Source organism: Chrysemys picta, chromosome 6, assembly GCF_011386835.1.
Source record: "Chrysemys picta bellii isolate R12L10 chromosome 6, ASM1138683v2, whole genome shotgun sequence".
Taxonomy (NCBI): Eukaryota; Metazoa; Chordata; order Testudines; family Emydidae; genus Chrysemys; species Chrysemys picta.
Genome location: NC_088796.1, coordinates 7146362 through 7160937, shown reverse-complemented (window position 1 = coordinate 7160937; position 14576 = coordinate 7146362). Strand labels below are relative to the sequence as shown.

General features: G+C 44.0%; 1 protein-coding gene across 15 annotated transcripts in view; it reads left to right on the top strand.

Annotated features, from left to right (window-relative positions):
* Window positions 1-1179: 1179 nt before the first annotated feature.
* CELF4 (CUGBP Elav-like family member 4) overlaps window positions 1180-14576 on the top strand; it is an 874489-nt gene continuing 861092 nt past the window's right edge. For 5 of the 15 annotated variants that reach the window (XM_065598680.1, XM_065598675.1, XM_065598674.1 and 2 more), the window contains exon 1: window positions 1213-1626. In XM_065598680.1, coding sequence (XP_065454752.1) covers window positions 1266-1626 — 361 coding nt within the window. In that variant the 5' untranslated portion in view covers window positions 1213-1265. Of the gene's footprint in view, window positions 1627-14576 lie in introns of all 15 variants that reach the window. The other 10 variants (XM_005296185.5, XM_005296184.4, XM_065598673.1 and 7 more) reach the window with 4 other exon arrangements.

Below are 14576 nucleotides of genomic sequence, written 5' to 3'. Positions count from 1 at the left end.
CTGTGCTGCTAGCATCAGTCCCACCAACAAGCCTCAACACATTTCATTGGAGTCTAAGAGAAAAAAATGCTTTGAACGCTGGTAATACCCTTATTTATTAAAAAAAAAAAAAAAAAAAAAAAAAAACCTTATGCTTCTGGGGGTTTGGTCTGTTTTTTTGCCCCCTCCGAACAACAGGAAATGAGATCGTATTTATTTAATAGAGTACAATTTAATTGTCTATAATGCATTGTTCGGACAAGCATCTCTCAGCCCTGATGAGAACAAAATACGTGTAATGTTTCCATCACAGAGCTCGAGACAGACTAGTCTGATGGTTTGGGAGCCGAACAAGGAAATCTTATCTAAGCCGTCTCTTCCCCAGCACATCCACTCCCTTACAGCCCACTCCCGGCACGGAGGGTATGTAAAATAAGTATCCCCATCATCAACAGTAGTCCTATATCTTTCCCCCTTCCTCTCCCAAGATCTCCAGTAACACAGCCCCCCTTTCCTGGCTTGATGGCATAATAACATAACGAAAGAGCAAGCAGGGTATTTTTCCCCCCAGATGCAACAAGATCGAACAGAGTAAGAGAGAGAGAGAGAAATGATACAGCCGCCACAGTAAGATCAGCCTGTGATGCTGTGGGCTTCCTCCTTCTCTGAGCTGCTTTGATGATCAATTTCATCATCGTCGTCGTATTGAATAGAAGAATAAAGCCAGAACACCTTGGGTTCCCCCCCCCACCTCAAATAAAAGGCAGTTTTCCGGGTGATGATTGAGATTAAAACACGACAGCGATTGATCGTAAGGCTTTGCAAAGGAAAAGGGAGGGGGGGGGGAATCATCATCATTGCTCCTAAAAATGCAATCGCTCCCCTTTGCTCACTTGGCACAATAGAAATTGACTCTCTCTCTCCAATAGCCATGCGCCTAATGCTATTTATAGCCAGGGGCTGGGTTGGAAGGTACCATTGAGCTTCTCCCAGGCAGGCAGGGGGGGGGAGATGTGTGTGTGTGGGGGGGGTTGGCTGGATGGGAGGAGGGGGTTTAGCCAGGGTAGTGGCAAAAGCAGATCCCCCCCCTCACCCCCCAGTCCCTACCCTGCTCATCCACACGCGCACCACCCCCTAGTCTGGCTGGGAATTTGAACCGCTCCAGCCTGTTTAAACGGAAAGGACACAGATCCTCAATGTAAAAAAAAAAAAAAAAGAAAGAAAAAAAAAGTCAGCCCAGACCCGGGGAGCGAGGCAGAGAGGGAGGAGTGTGTGTGTGAGTGTGTATGTGTGTGTGTGTGAACGCGGGAGAGAGAGCGAGAGAAGAGAAGCGAGGGTGGGGGGAAAAGGGAAAGAAGATTTTCTCTATGTATATAAAGATGGCCACGTTAGCAAACGGACAAGCAGACAATACCACCCTGAGTAGCAATCACACCAACCCCAGCACCAACGGGCACATGAACGGATTAACCCACAGTCCCGGAAACCCAGCCACCATCCCCATGAAGGACCACGATGCCATTAAGCTCTTCATTGGGCAGATCCCCCGCAACTTGGACGAGAAGGACCTCAAGCCGCTCTTCGAGGAGTTCGGGAAGATCTACGAACTGACGGTGCTGAAGGACAGGTTCACTGGCATGCACAAAGGTGAGCTCCCCTCCAACTTTCCCGGGAGAGCCGGGGAGTTTGGGGGGCGCGGTGGGGCTGCCAGATCCTAGAAAGAGAAGCAGAGAGAGAGAGGAAAAAGGGGGCGAGGGGGACACACACACACACACACACATCGCACGCGGTTTATTTATTTGTGGTTAATGTATTGCCATGCTTTTGCTTTTGCTTTCCGCGGCGATGCAATCACTGGAGCCCGCCGGGGTTCGCCAGAGGCAGCTGTCCACAGACGGGTGGTGCTGAAAAGACGGCGAGGGCTTATTTATTTATCTTTCGTAGCGGCACATTTCCACCCAAGGAGGGGTGTATTTTACAGCGATTCCTTGTGAGAGATCCGGGATCTTAAAATAAAGGGATGGGGGAGGTTGAGTTCCTTTTTTTTTAAGGGTGGGAGAAAAAAAACCCAATAAAAGAAATCGCAGGAAGGGTTCTAGACAATTGCAAAGTAGATAGCAGTGGGGCTCATTCAAAAGGAAGGACTATTCTAGCATCCCGAGCAAACCTAGCATGCACACACAGAGACACTTTCCTTAGCGTGGATGGTCAATTCTCCGGGCGTGCTGGAAGAGAGCAGGAACTTTGGGGATTTTATCTGAATGCTCCGGGGCAGCGTTCGTGTAGGGTTTTCTTCCGCCCTCCTCCCCCCCGGTCTTAGTTGTAGCGGCGGAGTGGGGACTGCAAATGTTTCATCCTCGGGGCTGTGATGTTCGGATGTGTAGTTGAGATTAGCAGGAGTCTAGTGCTTGCCACCAGATTGATCGCCAGGCATGAAAGTAGGACTAAACTGAGTAACTTGGAGGTAATTTACATAGAAGACCCGCTTACAAACAGGATGCCTTGGTAGCCCAAATGAACGACCTTCTTAACTCCTGATATTATTATTTTATTTTATTAATAATCATTATTCTTATTAATTATTATTTTAGTTTATGGAGTATTGCTTTTAAAAGAGGACACAGCCTTGATCAAACAGAGCACAAATACGACGGTGTGGTCACTTTAGATCCAGGGTTGGGGGAAGTCAGATTTATGAAATTAGGGTTTAAATATCAACTTCGGTTAACCCAGCAGACTCCTAGTGGACAGGGTCCCAGAGAACAATGTCATTGGGTTCATATCTATTCAGCTTGCTTGATGAGTTGTAAATCTTAAAGTTAACGGCATGATTAGCAGTCAGCTTGCCCCCCCCCCCCCCGGCAAAGAATACAAATATAATCCTATATCCAAGAAAACAATATCTAGAGCAAAGAGACTGAGGAGGGCATATAAATTACAGGGCATTTTCCCTCTCCCCGGATAATCAGTATAACCTAGGCGCTTTTTCACCTTTCAGTCAAGCTTCCTAGAAACCACATCAAGGTTAGTGTTTGATGTTTATCGTTTAAACAAGTCGTCGATAAAAATAAGCACCGGGAAGGCGAGGTCCTAGGAGATTGTTTCTAGCAGATGAGGGGTAGTTCCAGTGGGCGGTGTGTGTGAATGATGCGGGTTTCTTTCTTAAGAAAGAGGAAACAATAATAATGAATAATACAAACTTTACCACGTAGCTTCGCCTGGATGCAAAATCCAGGCTACCAGGGCATGTGGAGATGGGATCTGGCTAGAGGTTTCTTCTTGTATTTAGTCTGTAATTATTTCTAGCTCTGGGCAAACTTTAATGCCTTTCTATTTTATATAATATGTATCGCACCCTGTAGCTCATACATTGTCCGCAGAGATCTGTGTTTGTGTGCACACGCATAGAGAGAGCGAGCACTTCTCTTGCTGCCTGAATATTGTTGAGCAAATATTCCTGAAATAAGCAAGCCGCCAGACTTCATTTTCCTCCAACTCTATCTAAAGCTGCCACCTAGGATGAGGGGAATCGGTCAGGGTGGACCAGACCCGGCTACTGTAGAAACCAAGATCATTTTCAACCTCTTCGAACTTCTGGACTTCGGAGTGGGGGGAAAAATGCTGATGGTTATTGTCATGGAGCGGGGCTAGGCGCCGAGATGCCAGCGGTTGAGAGATCGGTTTTATGTAGTCCGTCCGAGAAGTGTTTGGACTCCTTTCGGGTGATGCTGCTGATTTATTAGCTAATCCTGATCAAAATGTGCCTCTGGCTACCTGAAAAAAAATTACTTTCTTGCCACGGGTGATTAATTACTATTAAGTCAAAAAGCATGGCGGGGCTTTGAAAAATTAGGATTGTGTTTTGCTTCTAGGTTTTTTTTTTCTTTCTTTCTCACTCCCTCGCCCCCTTTTCTTTTTTCCTCATCTAAGTCAGCAACATAAAGTAGAATATTAACACAGATCCCCCTTCTTGGTTTTGGCATGGTTGAAGAATGGCATAAAGATCCTCTAACTTAGATCCAAGAGCATAGGGTGGCGGTATAAAAACCCCAGTCGCTTCCCACAACTGCTGCATAAGAGTGTACATGAATTGATCCCTTACCCTTAGTAGATTTCACGCGCAGACCTAGCCATGGGGGTATCCCAGTGAAGGATGTCAAGGGTTAATGGGAGCTGTAGTTTATTTAACTGTGTGGAAAGCGATCCCTTTAATAAATAAATGGGATTTTATATATATATAAAAAAAAAAAAAAAACCCGTAGAGTAAAAACATGGAGATCAGTCATCTCAGGTGTAAATCCACTGAAATGAATGGAGTGGAGGTGTGTCTCTCAGCAACAGTAAAGAGATCCCTGTAGGGTGTTTCTGGATGACAGGGGAAATTGAGAAGAATAGATCTAAAGGTAAAGTCATAGATTGTCTCGGTCCCCCCCTCAAAAAATTCCATCTCAAAAGCTTATGAGCTCCCAGGCTCTGTCACAGTGAGATTTCTGACATCCAGCCCAGATACTTGAAAGAAATGCATTTGTTTTGCAGGCACGTGTGTGTGTAAATGTAAGGATCGCCTGATCCCTGCACAGAAAGGCTTCCATGGCATGATCTTAACCCTTACGTCCCTCCATCCCCCAATCCTCCCTCCCCCCTTCCTCTCCCCAATGGGGCAGGAGCACACACTCATCCTCTGCTACTTTATTGTGTTGTTGGGAGAGGTTTGTGCGGATGTTTCGCCAGCAGAAATCTAGGCAGCTTTGACCCACCCACACTGATACTCACACACACAAACACAGAGAGAGAGAGAGAGTCAACTAATCACAGTCGAACAATTTAGCAAGCCATCCATTCATAACTTCCCCCCCTTGTCTAGCAGCAAAGTATGCTTAAAGGCTGAGTTACTGGGAGACATAAAGCTTAGTGCTCTCAGGACAGCCATATTATAATGCATTATTCGAAGTCATTTAAGGCCAATTTTAGTGGTATTTAGTATAATATTTATGAATTAATGTAATCAAAATATAGAACTGTCCCAACAGACTGAAGCAGCCTTTCCTACCGATGCATATTTGTACCCAAAGCCTGGAGTGGGTTTTAATTTGAAGCACACAGGCCTGCATAATATTCTATTTAGGAAGTCAGAATAGATCTGAAGAAGTGAGGTTTTTACCCACGAAAGCTGATGCCCAAATAAATCTGTTAGTCTTTAAGGTGCCACCAGACTCCTTGTTGTTTTTTAGAATAGATCCGTGTATCCCACTCTCCACTGCGATTCAGTGAAACACAGGCAGGTTAGTGCACTTCAAGAGAGAGGTTGTGGGGGCTGGTAGGCACAGCATTGTCCTGAAAGCTACAATGTCCTCTCAAATCGCCTCTGAAAAAAAAAAAAAGAACTCAGAGAAAACCACCATGGCAGTCACATTGTTAGGATGATGTACTCAAATGACCCAAATCTCACTCAACAAATCAGGAAAGGCAGCTAGCAAGATGCAGTACCAAAATATCAGTTTATTTCCCCTGTTTGCTATACCCTCTTCTCAAAAGCATGACTAATTTTGGAATTTCCGACACCTGGGGTAAAGGTATGTAAGGCTTATTTATATTCTCCCATGGGAGAGAGAGAGAGATTGCTCAGCATGATATTAGTTTTTAGGATACCTCAGAAATTCAGAATAATAACAATGACTATTAAATTAAAAGGCATGGTAGACAGATAGATTATAAAGATTTGGGGAAATGAAAATTTAGTCAAAAAGGAACACAACTAAATACAGGTGCTGAATAAACAATTCCATGACTGAAACATAAGGTTTGCCTGGCTGAACACAATGCACGTAGTATTTAGTGCGGTAGTAAAGCAGACAAGTTTTAGGGAGGAGAATGTACAAATAAACTGGAACAAAAGAGTGGAGGCTTTATGCCTCCTGTCTGAAGAACAATCCCTGAAAAGAGGCGAAAGACAATTGGATAGCTTGATCAAAGAGAGGAAAACAAAACAAGCAAAAGACAGACGAACAAAAAACCTCAAACAAGCCTCTATACATTAACAACACCACATATAGATGTATCTATATCTATGTACATTTTATGTCAAACAAATAGCCCAGGTTGCTTTGTAAATTAAAACGCTAGATTTTAAGTTTGCAGTGGCCTGGACATCAATTCTGGTTTTGTATAGCATCTGCACCCGGTCCTGTTATGGTTGTTACCGTTGTGTCAGCATTTCCAATACAAACTCCAATTTTCAGGAGTCTCTCAATTGGCTGTTAAGTTTTGCACTTAGCTGCAAACTTGTTTTCCTCTCCATCCCCTTATCAAATGAAATAATAATAATGAATAGAACATGCTTAGTTTATAGTTATAAAACTGGAGGTGGGGTGGGTGAGAAGAAAGAAAATAAAAGTTTGTAGTTCGAGGTGCTTTTTTTTTATTTCTACAGCTTAAACCTACATTTCATATATATTTATAAACCGAGATTCTTCGTGACAGTCAGTAATAACACGTATTACTGGGAAGAAAAACTTTTTTAAGGGGCTGACTTATTTTTAATGTGAGGCCAACAGAGTAACATATATGGGCATCATAAAAGGAAGGCCGTAAAGGCTGTAATCGCTTCCAAATACCTGAAGGATTATTGAGCGTGGTCATTGGAGGAACTGACCAGAAATGACAGTCCTGATGGTAGAAAACACTAGAAACATTGTCGCAGTGAGGACCAAGCCTTTGATCCGTCTAGTCAACTCTACGGTGTCTGACAGTGGCCAGTGACAGCTGCTCCAGAGGCAGGTGCAGGGCACCCTGTGGGGGATGATTTAAACTGGATATTAGCAGTCAGGCAGGCAATGGAACAGTCTTGTGAGGGAAGTTGACAGAGTCACGGGGAATTTTGCCTGAGTGAAGAGGGAGTAAAGCAGCAGGAGTTGTGTCGCATTTAACAGGAATTCGGATGCAACCCTTCAAGAGGGAGGGCGGATGTAGGAACTTCTGTGTATGTTGCAGGTGGGCTCAGGGCGAAGGGGCTGAAAGATCGAGAAAGGGCCCTTCTGGCCTTGAGAACTGCAAATATGCAGCAACCTTTTTCAGCCAGGCGTAAGAGGGTTTTTTATCATGCGTACCGTATGCGCATGCAGGCCAGCCGCATTGACCTGGCAGACCATGACGACTCTGAAGGAGCTGTTACGGTCCCTCACGTCAATCGAGTGTGACTAACGGAGGGTTTATGCGACAGACAGTTATGGTTTCAAAGGAGAAATGATTGGGGGAGATGATACCTGCATTGAAAAAAAAAATAAAACAATTCCAGCAACTTAAATATGTCCTGGCTGTAAAGTTACAGTAATAGTCCAGAACAGCAGAAGGCCACACATTTCATAGTGGCTCACCTGCCAACTCCTTTGTATTCATGCCCTACAATACTTTGTCCCCGTGTTTGTCCAAAGCAGGTGAACAGTTACATGAGCTAAAATGAGCACAGTCCTCACAGAGAACAGGATGATGAATCTAAGCATCCTCCTCTCTTTAGCACCAAGGGCTGGCCCTCTCCTCCCACCATGGAAGTCAATAGGAGTTTTACCATCTGCTTCAATGGGAGCAGGATTGGGCCCCAGGTTTGCATGCAGTCAGTTACCTCCCCACACGAGCCCTGCGCTAGCTGTATGGGCCGCATGATTTTTAAAAGCCGTGGGCGGTGGATTTACATCGTAAACCACAATATCTCCGGTCGATGTTACTTCCAGGGCTGAACTTGTCTCTTTTCCTAGATTCCCTTCAATGGAACAAAGTAATACTCAAAGGAAGAAGGGAAACCAACAAGAGAAACAACTCCTATTACAAGTCTCTTCCCTCCTTTCTCACTCACTGATGCCACAGGGAGTTGTGCCAGAGAAGGACTGAGACTTATCTATTGAAAACTGCAGTGGGGATGGGGAGGGGAAGGAATCATGGCAGGTAGAAATGAAGGCTGTTACCCCGCCCTTGCCCTGTGGCCTGAGCTGTGGTCTATATAATAGGGATCTTTTTCTTCCTGAGTCCTCCGTGGCATAACTGAGCTCTCCTGGAATGATATTCTGCACGCTCTGTGCTGCAATACTTGGTGTGAGCTGAAGTCAGGGTGTCATCATGGGATTTGCGTTTGTTTGCTTTTGTCACTTTGAGCCCCAGCCCGGATGCAACATGCAGGTGAATGCAGCTTTTAATGCGCATTCATTATACACAACTGACATCTTCTCTAAGGAAGAGAAGGCTTATTATTGTAGCTGCTTAACATAAAGATGGATGGGAACACTAAGCCGCTCAAATAAAGTGCCTGACCATATGCAGTGGCTAAAAATAAATAATATACAGGCATCTATTCCATGGAAATGAATGGAAAGACATATAGATATAGACATTGTGTTAAGTTTGTCAAGCAGGAGCAGCCAAAAATATTGATCAAGGCAAGGGGAAAAATTGATAATGAACTGGACTCCAATAAGATTTTAATTGACAGTGACTTCCATGAGCCAGCTTTGGACAGTGTATATAAAGTGACCACAATGGAACTTTATTGCAAGGCACTCTCCTTTAATTAATTGTCACCTTTGTTAAGACTGGCTACAGATCAAAGGTTTAAAGATACTTAACAGGTTCTTAGTAACAAACCCTTAACATGCATTAGAAATATCCGACAGCTGAGCCAATGAGGCATACAGATTTCGATCTACCTCGCCCTTATCTGTTTATTTCTCCCTCCTTTATTCGAACAGGGACAATCATTGCTTAACATTAACCATTTCATAGGACGGGAATGTTGTTGATGCTCTTGTCACTGGGAGCCTGTTGTTGTCCGGAGAGATGGGCTGTAAAGATATAAGTTAGAGTATTTTGCAGGTAGTGGATCACACCAATGTGCATTACAGATAGACAGACAGACAGAAATTTTCTCTTTTGCTAATGCCACACAATCCCTTTTTCCCCCTCACTGCTGTTTAAATCTATAATTCTCTTCTTTAACTCTGGAAAACATAATGGGATATCGTTTGTATGGAAGGTGATGTACTGAATAGAGTTGTTTATATAATGTTTATAGAGAGAGAGATACTAGTGTATACTAGATAGACACAAACATACATATATTATACATACATATTCATGAAAACACACGGTCAGTATACACATGGATAAGTATTTATATGTGTGTGTGTACAATATGCACATAGTCGCATATCTCTCGAAATATTTCACTTCTCAAATGTAACATTACGGAAAGCTTATGCTTAGGTGAAAGTGACAGGTGACTTGACTTCTTGGAATCAGTATATGAAGAGTTGACTGTGATATGAAGCTGTTTGTTCATTGTGCTAATTTAATGATACGGTCACACCTAATTAATCCATGTCTGGTTTATGCGTAGCGTGTCTGGGTCTCAAAAATATTTAAAGATAACCAGCCTGAACGTGTGGCTCCTGACATGAGTTTTCTTCAGACAGAAGAAAAATGGAGCTTTGCAGACAATGTTGGTCTGATTAGAACTGACTGCATACTTGGGCAGTTTCTAATACAAATATCGACACATATAGTGCACACACAGAGTATGCATGCACATGTACATAAAGGACAGACTTCTCTTTGCACATAGTTACTCTTTGTTTCAATCTCTAAGGGTAGATTCACCTCATACAATAGGCATCGCTCACTGCAAACACACAAATATCTTTGTTGGAGTCGACAGCTTCTTGCAGGTAGATGAATAAAGCAGCATCAGCCTAATAATATTCCTATAAAACAGTGCTTCCTTACCAGGATCCAGAGGGATGAAGGCTTTCAAAAGATCAAAATATATATCACAGAGTGCTTGTAGAACTCCCATGATTATGTTTCCTTTACATAATGTTCTAATTCACCATTTGATTAATTCTAAGGGGACCAGTGTTTTAGGAGGGGCGGGAAGAACATTACTTTACTATCCTAAGATGCTAGAGGGTGAGTGAAAATCACACCTAAATTATATGTAGCAATACAGTAATGAGCTTATCGATACTTCTTTAAGGAAACTGACAGCCTTATAGGAGAGATTCAGTTCTATGAGCAAAGGTCACCATGTAGATATTCTTCATTAATAATATCGATAGCTTGGTTGACCAATCTAACCAGAGATTGTATAAAGTAACTGCTGTAACAGTCAGGGGAGGAGGACAATGCAGAATTTACAAAATTGTCCTGTAATGTTAATAATATTGATTGATTCTAATAATATACTACGGTACCGATGTTTTGAAGCACTGCTTTGAAACATTGCATGCGAGACAGATCCCAGTCTGAGCAGATTGCATTGGCTTGAAACTCTTTGAAAGCTAACACAGTGAAAACTCTGCTTTACTGCCTATTAAAAGCAGGGCTCATCTCTTCCCCGTTATTCAGAGAAAGGAATTTTCACCCTGTCCAAACAGAAAGTGACCCACTTCTCTGCTATCACACATCTATCTGTATCTTTCTTTCACATAAGATCTGTGCATGACTGTATCACAGTAGCAAGGGGATCATAGACATTAGAAATAGCAAAGACTCTTTGGGCCACCTAGTCTAGCCCTTATCAGTGAAGGATTGATCCCTAAGAGCAATGTTGCTTTCTTATCCTATGTGGTGATGCAGAAAAATAGTGTCTGGTTATTTTCTTGTTATTTGACTTTATTTTTTTTTCTTGTTTTTAAAAAAAATTAATTTAATTATTGTGAAAAGAATCAAGGGGGAAGGAATGCTCTCTCTCTCTCTCTCTCCCTCTCTTTACAAAGCAGACAAGGGCCTGATCCCAATCCCATTGAAATCAACAGAAAGACTCCCCCTGATTTCAAGGGGCTTTGGATCAGGCCTCAAGTTAGAAACAATTTTGCAGGATACTGCTTATGAGACAGGAACTCCCAGTAATATGGAATGTGACGCCTTAAGATTGTTAATCGTATAAATCTAGGCACGCAGACTGGCTTGCTTCAGAATCTCCTAACTACTCCCTCTTCAGCTATATGCAGTCTTACCTAGGTTTGCTAGTTCATTCACTCGGTTATACCATTCAGCTGGAAGGGTCTCATTCCAGTTGCCGTACGGTAGTTTCAGGATGGTTTGCCTTGCGTTATTCCTTGTTTCAGTTTAGAGGGCAAGAATTTTCCTTTTGCAGGGGTTTAATTGCTTTTGAAAGCTGTTTATTTGATCCGATTCAGTCTTCCATAATACATGGACCAGGGGTCTGCTTTTTCACTCTCTTCTGTGACATGTGCAGGTCCTCATTTATGCGACCCCTCCCTACATCCGAATGTTTTTGCATTTTGTTTTTTTAAAAGAAGACAAAGAAATGTAGGTCTCATTCAATAGGCTGTCAGTAAAAAAAAAAAAAAAAAAAAAAAGTGTCCCTTGGTGGGAAAGGGAAGCTAAACACCCTTGCAAAAGTCTTTAGAAGACATTATTATGACATCGTTGTTTGCAAGAGATGGTACATAACTGATTTAGAGGCCCAGCAAATAAGTATCTTACAAATGATTTCATTTCAAGTCCATCATGAGCATAAGGGATACAAAAAAAACCCCAAATCAACCAACCCATCAATACGTTGCCGGTGAATTTGCACATAAAGATGTTGCTGGAGATAATGGTGATATAGTGGTGACAGTTTTTACTTTCTACTCACGGGGATACTAGAAGTTAATGCCATATTAAACAAAACAAAAGAAAACATTGGTGTTCATTCTTTACTACTGGCTAATACCTTACATCACTACTGGCTAATATATGGCAGGGCTGCCCTCTTCAAAATACTGCCAGTGCTCTCTGTTGTTTTCCAGGTAGGGACAGAGTATGATCTAGAGGTTATGGGCTCAGAATGGGCAATCAGAACTCCTGGGTTCTAATCTTAGCTTTGAGAAAGACTCACCAATACAACCTGAGCAGGTCGTTAAACTCTGAGGCCTGATCCGAAGCTGTGAAATCCATGGAAAGACTTCACTGGGTTTTGGATCATAGCCTTAGCTTCTTCATCTGTCAAATGGGAAGAATCAGACGTCTGAGGGAATGTGAGGCTTAGTCAGTACTGGTAAATGATTGTGAGGCTCTTAGATGAAAGACGCAAAATCAGGGCAAATTATTGGGAGCAGGGGAAACGCCCACACCCGAGTTCTGGCTTTCAAATGTGGGGACGGGAGGAAGAAATGGTTCTCAAACGTTTTGTCTGAGCGTCTGTTTGGGCCTGCTGAAGCCAATGGGAGAGTTGCCATTAATTTCAGTGGGAAGCAGGGGCAGGCCCTTTCTTTGTAACGTCGGTGCCTGTACTCATTCACTAACTCCGGCTCTTGAATGGAATATTTTAAAAGGAATCATATAGGAGCTATGTAGTGTCATTATCATTGCTCCTTAGGGAACTGCCTAGCTCTGGGCTTTAGGAAAGGGCTAATCCAGGCCTTTCTACTCTACAGGCCTGGTGAAAAACCTGCTGATTTCAATAAGCTTTGGATCAGGCTTAAGCCACTGGGTCCATAGCGAGCGTGGGTCAGTGGTGACAGGAAGTTGCTCCTGTCTGATGGCTAATTGCGTTGGTGGTCTCCGTCCATTGGCTAGGACATGACCCAAAGCCCATTGAAGTCAACGGGAATTCTCCCACCTGGCTTCAGTGGGCTTTGAATCAGGTGCCGAGTGAACAGAGGGCCACTTCACAAAAAACTACCACCACTATGGGCATAAGAGGACAGGAAAGGAGGCTATGGAGTGTGAACTCCCATTATCCTTCCATGGCAGAGTGGTCCAGTGCAGGGGCAGGGTGGAGGGGGCTGCCGGGGTTCGCTATGTGGATAAACAGAGGATTCGAGTGGCCAGTCTGTCAAATCAGCATGAAACTCATTTGAAAATCATTTCAGTGAAAAGGAGTTTTTCAGGGTATCTCCGCCACTAACCAGCTGGCAACCAATCCTAGCAAATGAAACAGGCGGGTTTGGGTTTTGGTTTGTTTTGGGGTGGGATTATTATCATTATTATTTTTTGTGACTACGTCAATAGCACATTTGTCATTTCTCATCCCCTTCGTGCTCATCGTTTGGACACCCAACGCAGAGGAAGTGGGGTTGGTGGAAAGGTGGCTCTGAATCGATGGTGGCATAAACCCGCCCGTCCTGTTTTTTCAGCCTCTGCTTGCTTGCAGTCTGGATGATCCGCTTTTGTCACTGATGTTCTGCCGAAGGTGGGAAGGCAGGTTGTGCGTGTGTGTGTGCAACATGATGTTGTCTGACGGCCTGAAATCCAACTTACTCTCCGTTTCGCAGGCCCTGGGGCAGCAGGGGGAAGTCTGTGTTTAATTATTTATATATTGACTTAGCTTTCCTTGCAGCATGAAGGGGAAGAACAGCGGGTTCTTGTCTGAAAAGAGGGGCTCTGTGTCCTCTCCAGTCTGGTCTTCCCAGCAATGATCACTCGCTGCTGACCAATTTATAGGCGGGGGCCGCGAAGGTGCTGTTCGAATTTGGACTCAACCTGACTATTCAGAAAAGGATTCATCCCTGCACCTCCCCCCCCGCCCATTCTCCCCACTTAGATCCAGTGGCAGGATTCCTGGCGGCAGGTTTATCATTCAAACAACGAGCAACTGGCGCAGTGACCCTGCTATGCTAGAGAACTAGTTTTCATTGCTGGGCGAGCGGCTCAGTTCTCAGAGCCAGGCCTATGCTTTCACTTTCCAAGTTCAGTTCCCAGGCTCTTCCTCGCTGGGTTTAGTTCCAAGGCCTGGCTCGTTAAGCTTCGTTCTCAGGCCCAGTCTTTGCCCCCCACCCCGAGGAAGTGTCCAAGTGCCAGCGCTCACTCCAGGAGTTCAGTTCTCGGCTTGCTCTGTCGAACTCCAGGCTCAATTTCCCAGGGCCCTACGCTTGCCTCCGAGACCCAGTTCTCATAGCTACCTGCTCCCTTGTCACATTCACTTCCTAGGCCTGTGCTCCCCTTTCCCAGGCTCTCACTGTCCTGACCAGATTCCTAGCTCGCCACTGTTGCTGCCCAGGTTCCCTGATCCACGCTAAGTTCTCGCCTCGTGCTCTTGTCAGCCACTGCACACGTTCTGTGTCCATTCCTTGGCTCTCCAGTTTAACCCCCATCATTCTAGCCTGTCCCCTTGCTTCTCTGCCCTCCACCAAACAGGCAGGCTGGAGGCGTGCTCAGTATTTGTGCAGAAGACCTGCCGCTCTGGCCAGGTGAAGTAAAAGCCATGGCAAGCATTAGAAAGGATCGACCTCTGTCCATCCAGGCCAAAGAAAGCAGTCTCAATAAAGGAGGGAAGGGGTATAGAGAGAGGATCGAGGCTCCGTGTCCTCCTTTGAAGATCAAAACACAATACAATATAGCAAAAGCTATATAATTTCGCCATTTTTTTTTTAGTCAAATCAACACCAGATTTCTCCCACCAGAGCAATGATCCCTCATGTATTTTCCACAGGATTATGTTTTCCCTGCAGAGCAAGAATGCTGCTTCTTTCAAGCAGATTTTCCTGTCGTTCTGAAGCTTTTTCGTATTTTAAATCCTTTATTCCCCCCTCCACTCCTCCAAAAAATAAACAAAGAAAACATCTCAGAGAAGGGATGCAGCATAGTCTGAGATGATGGGAACT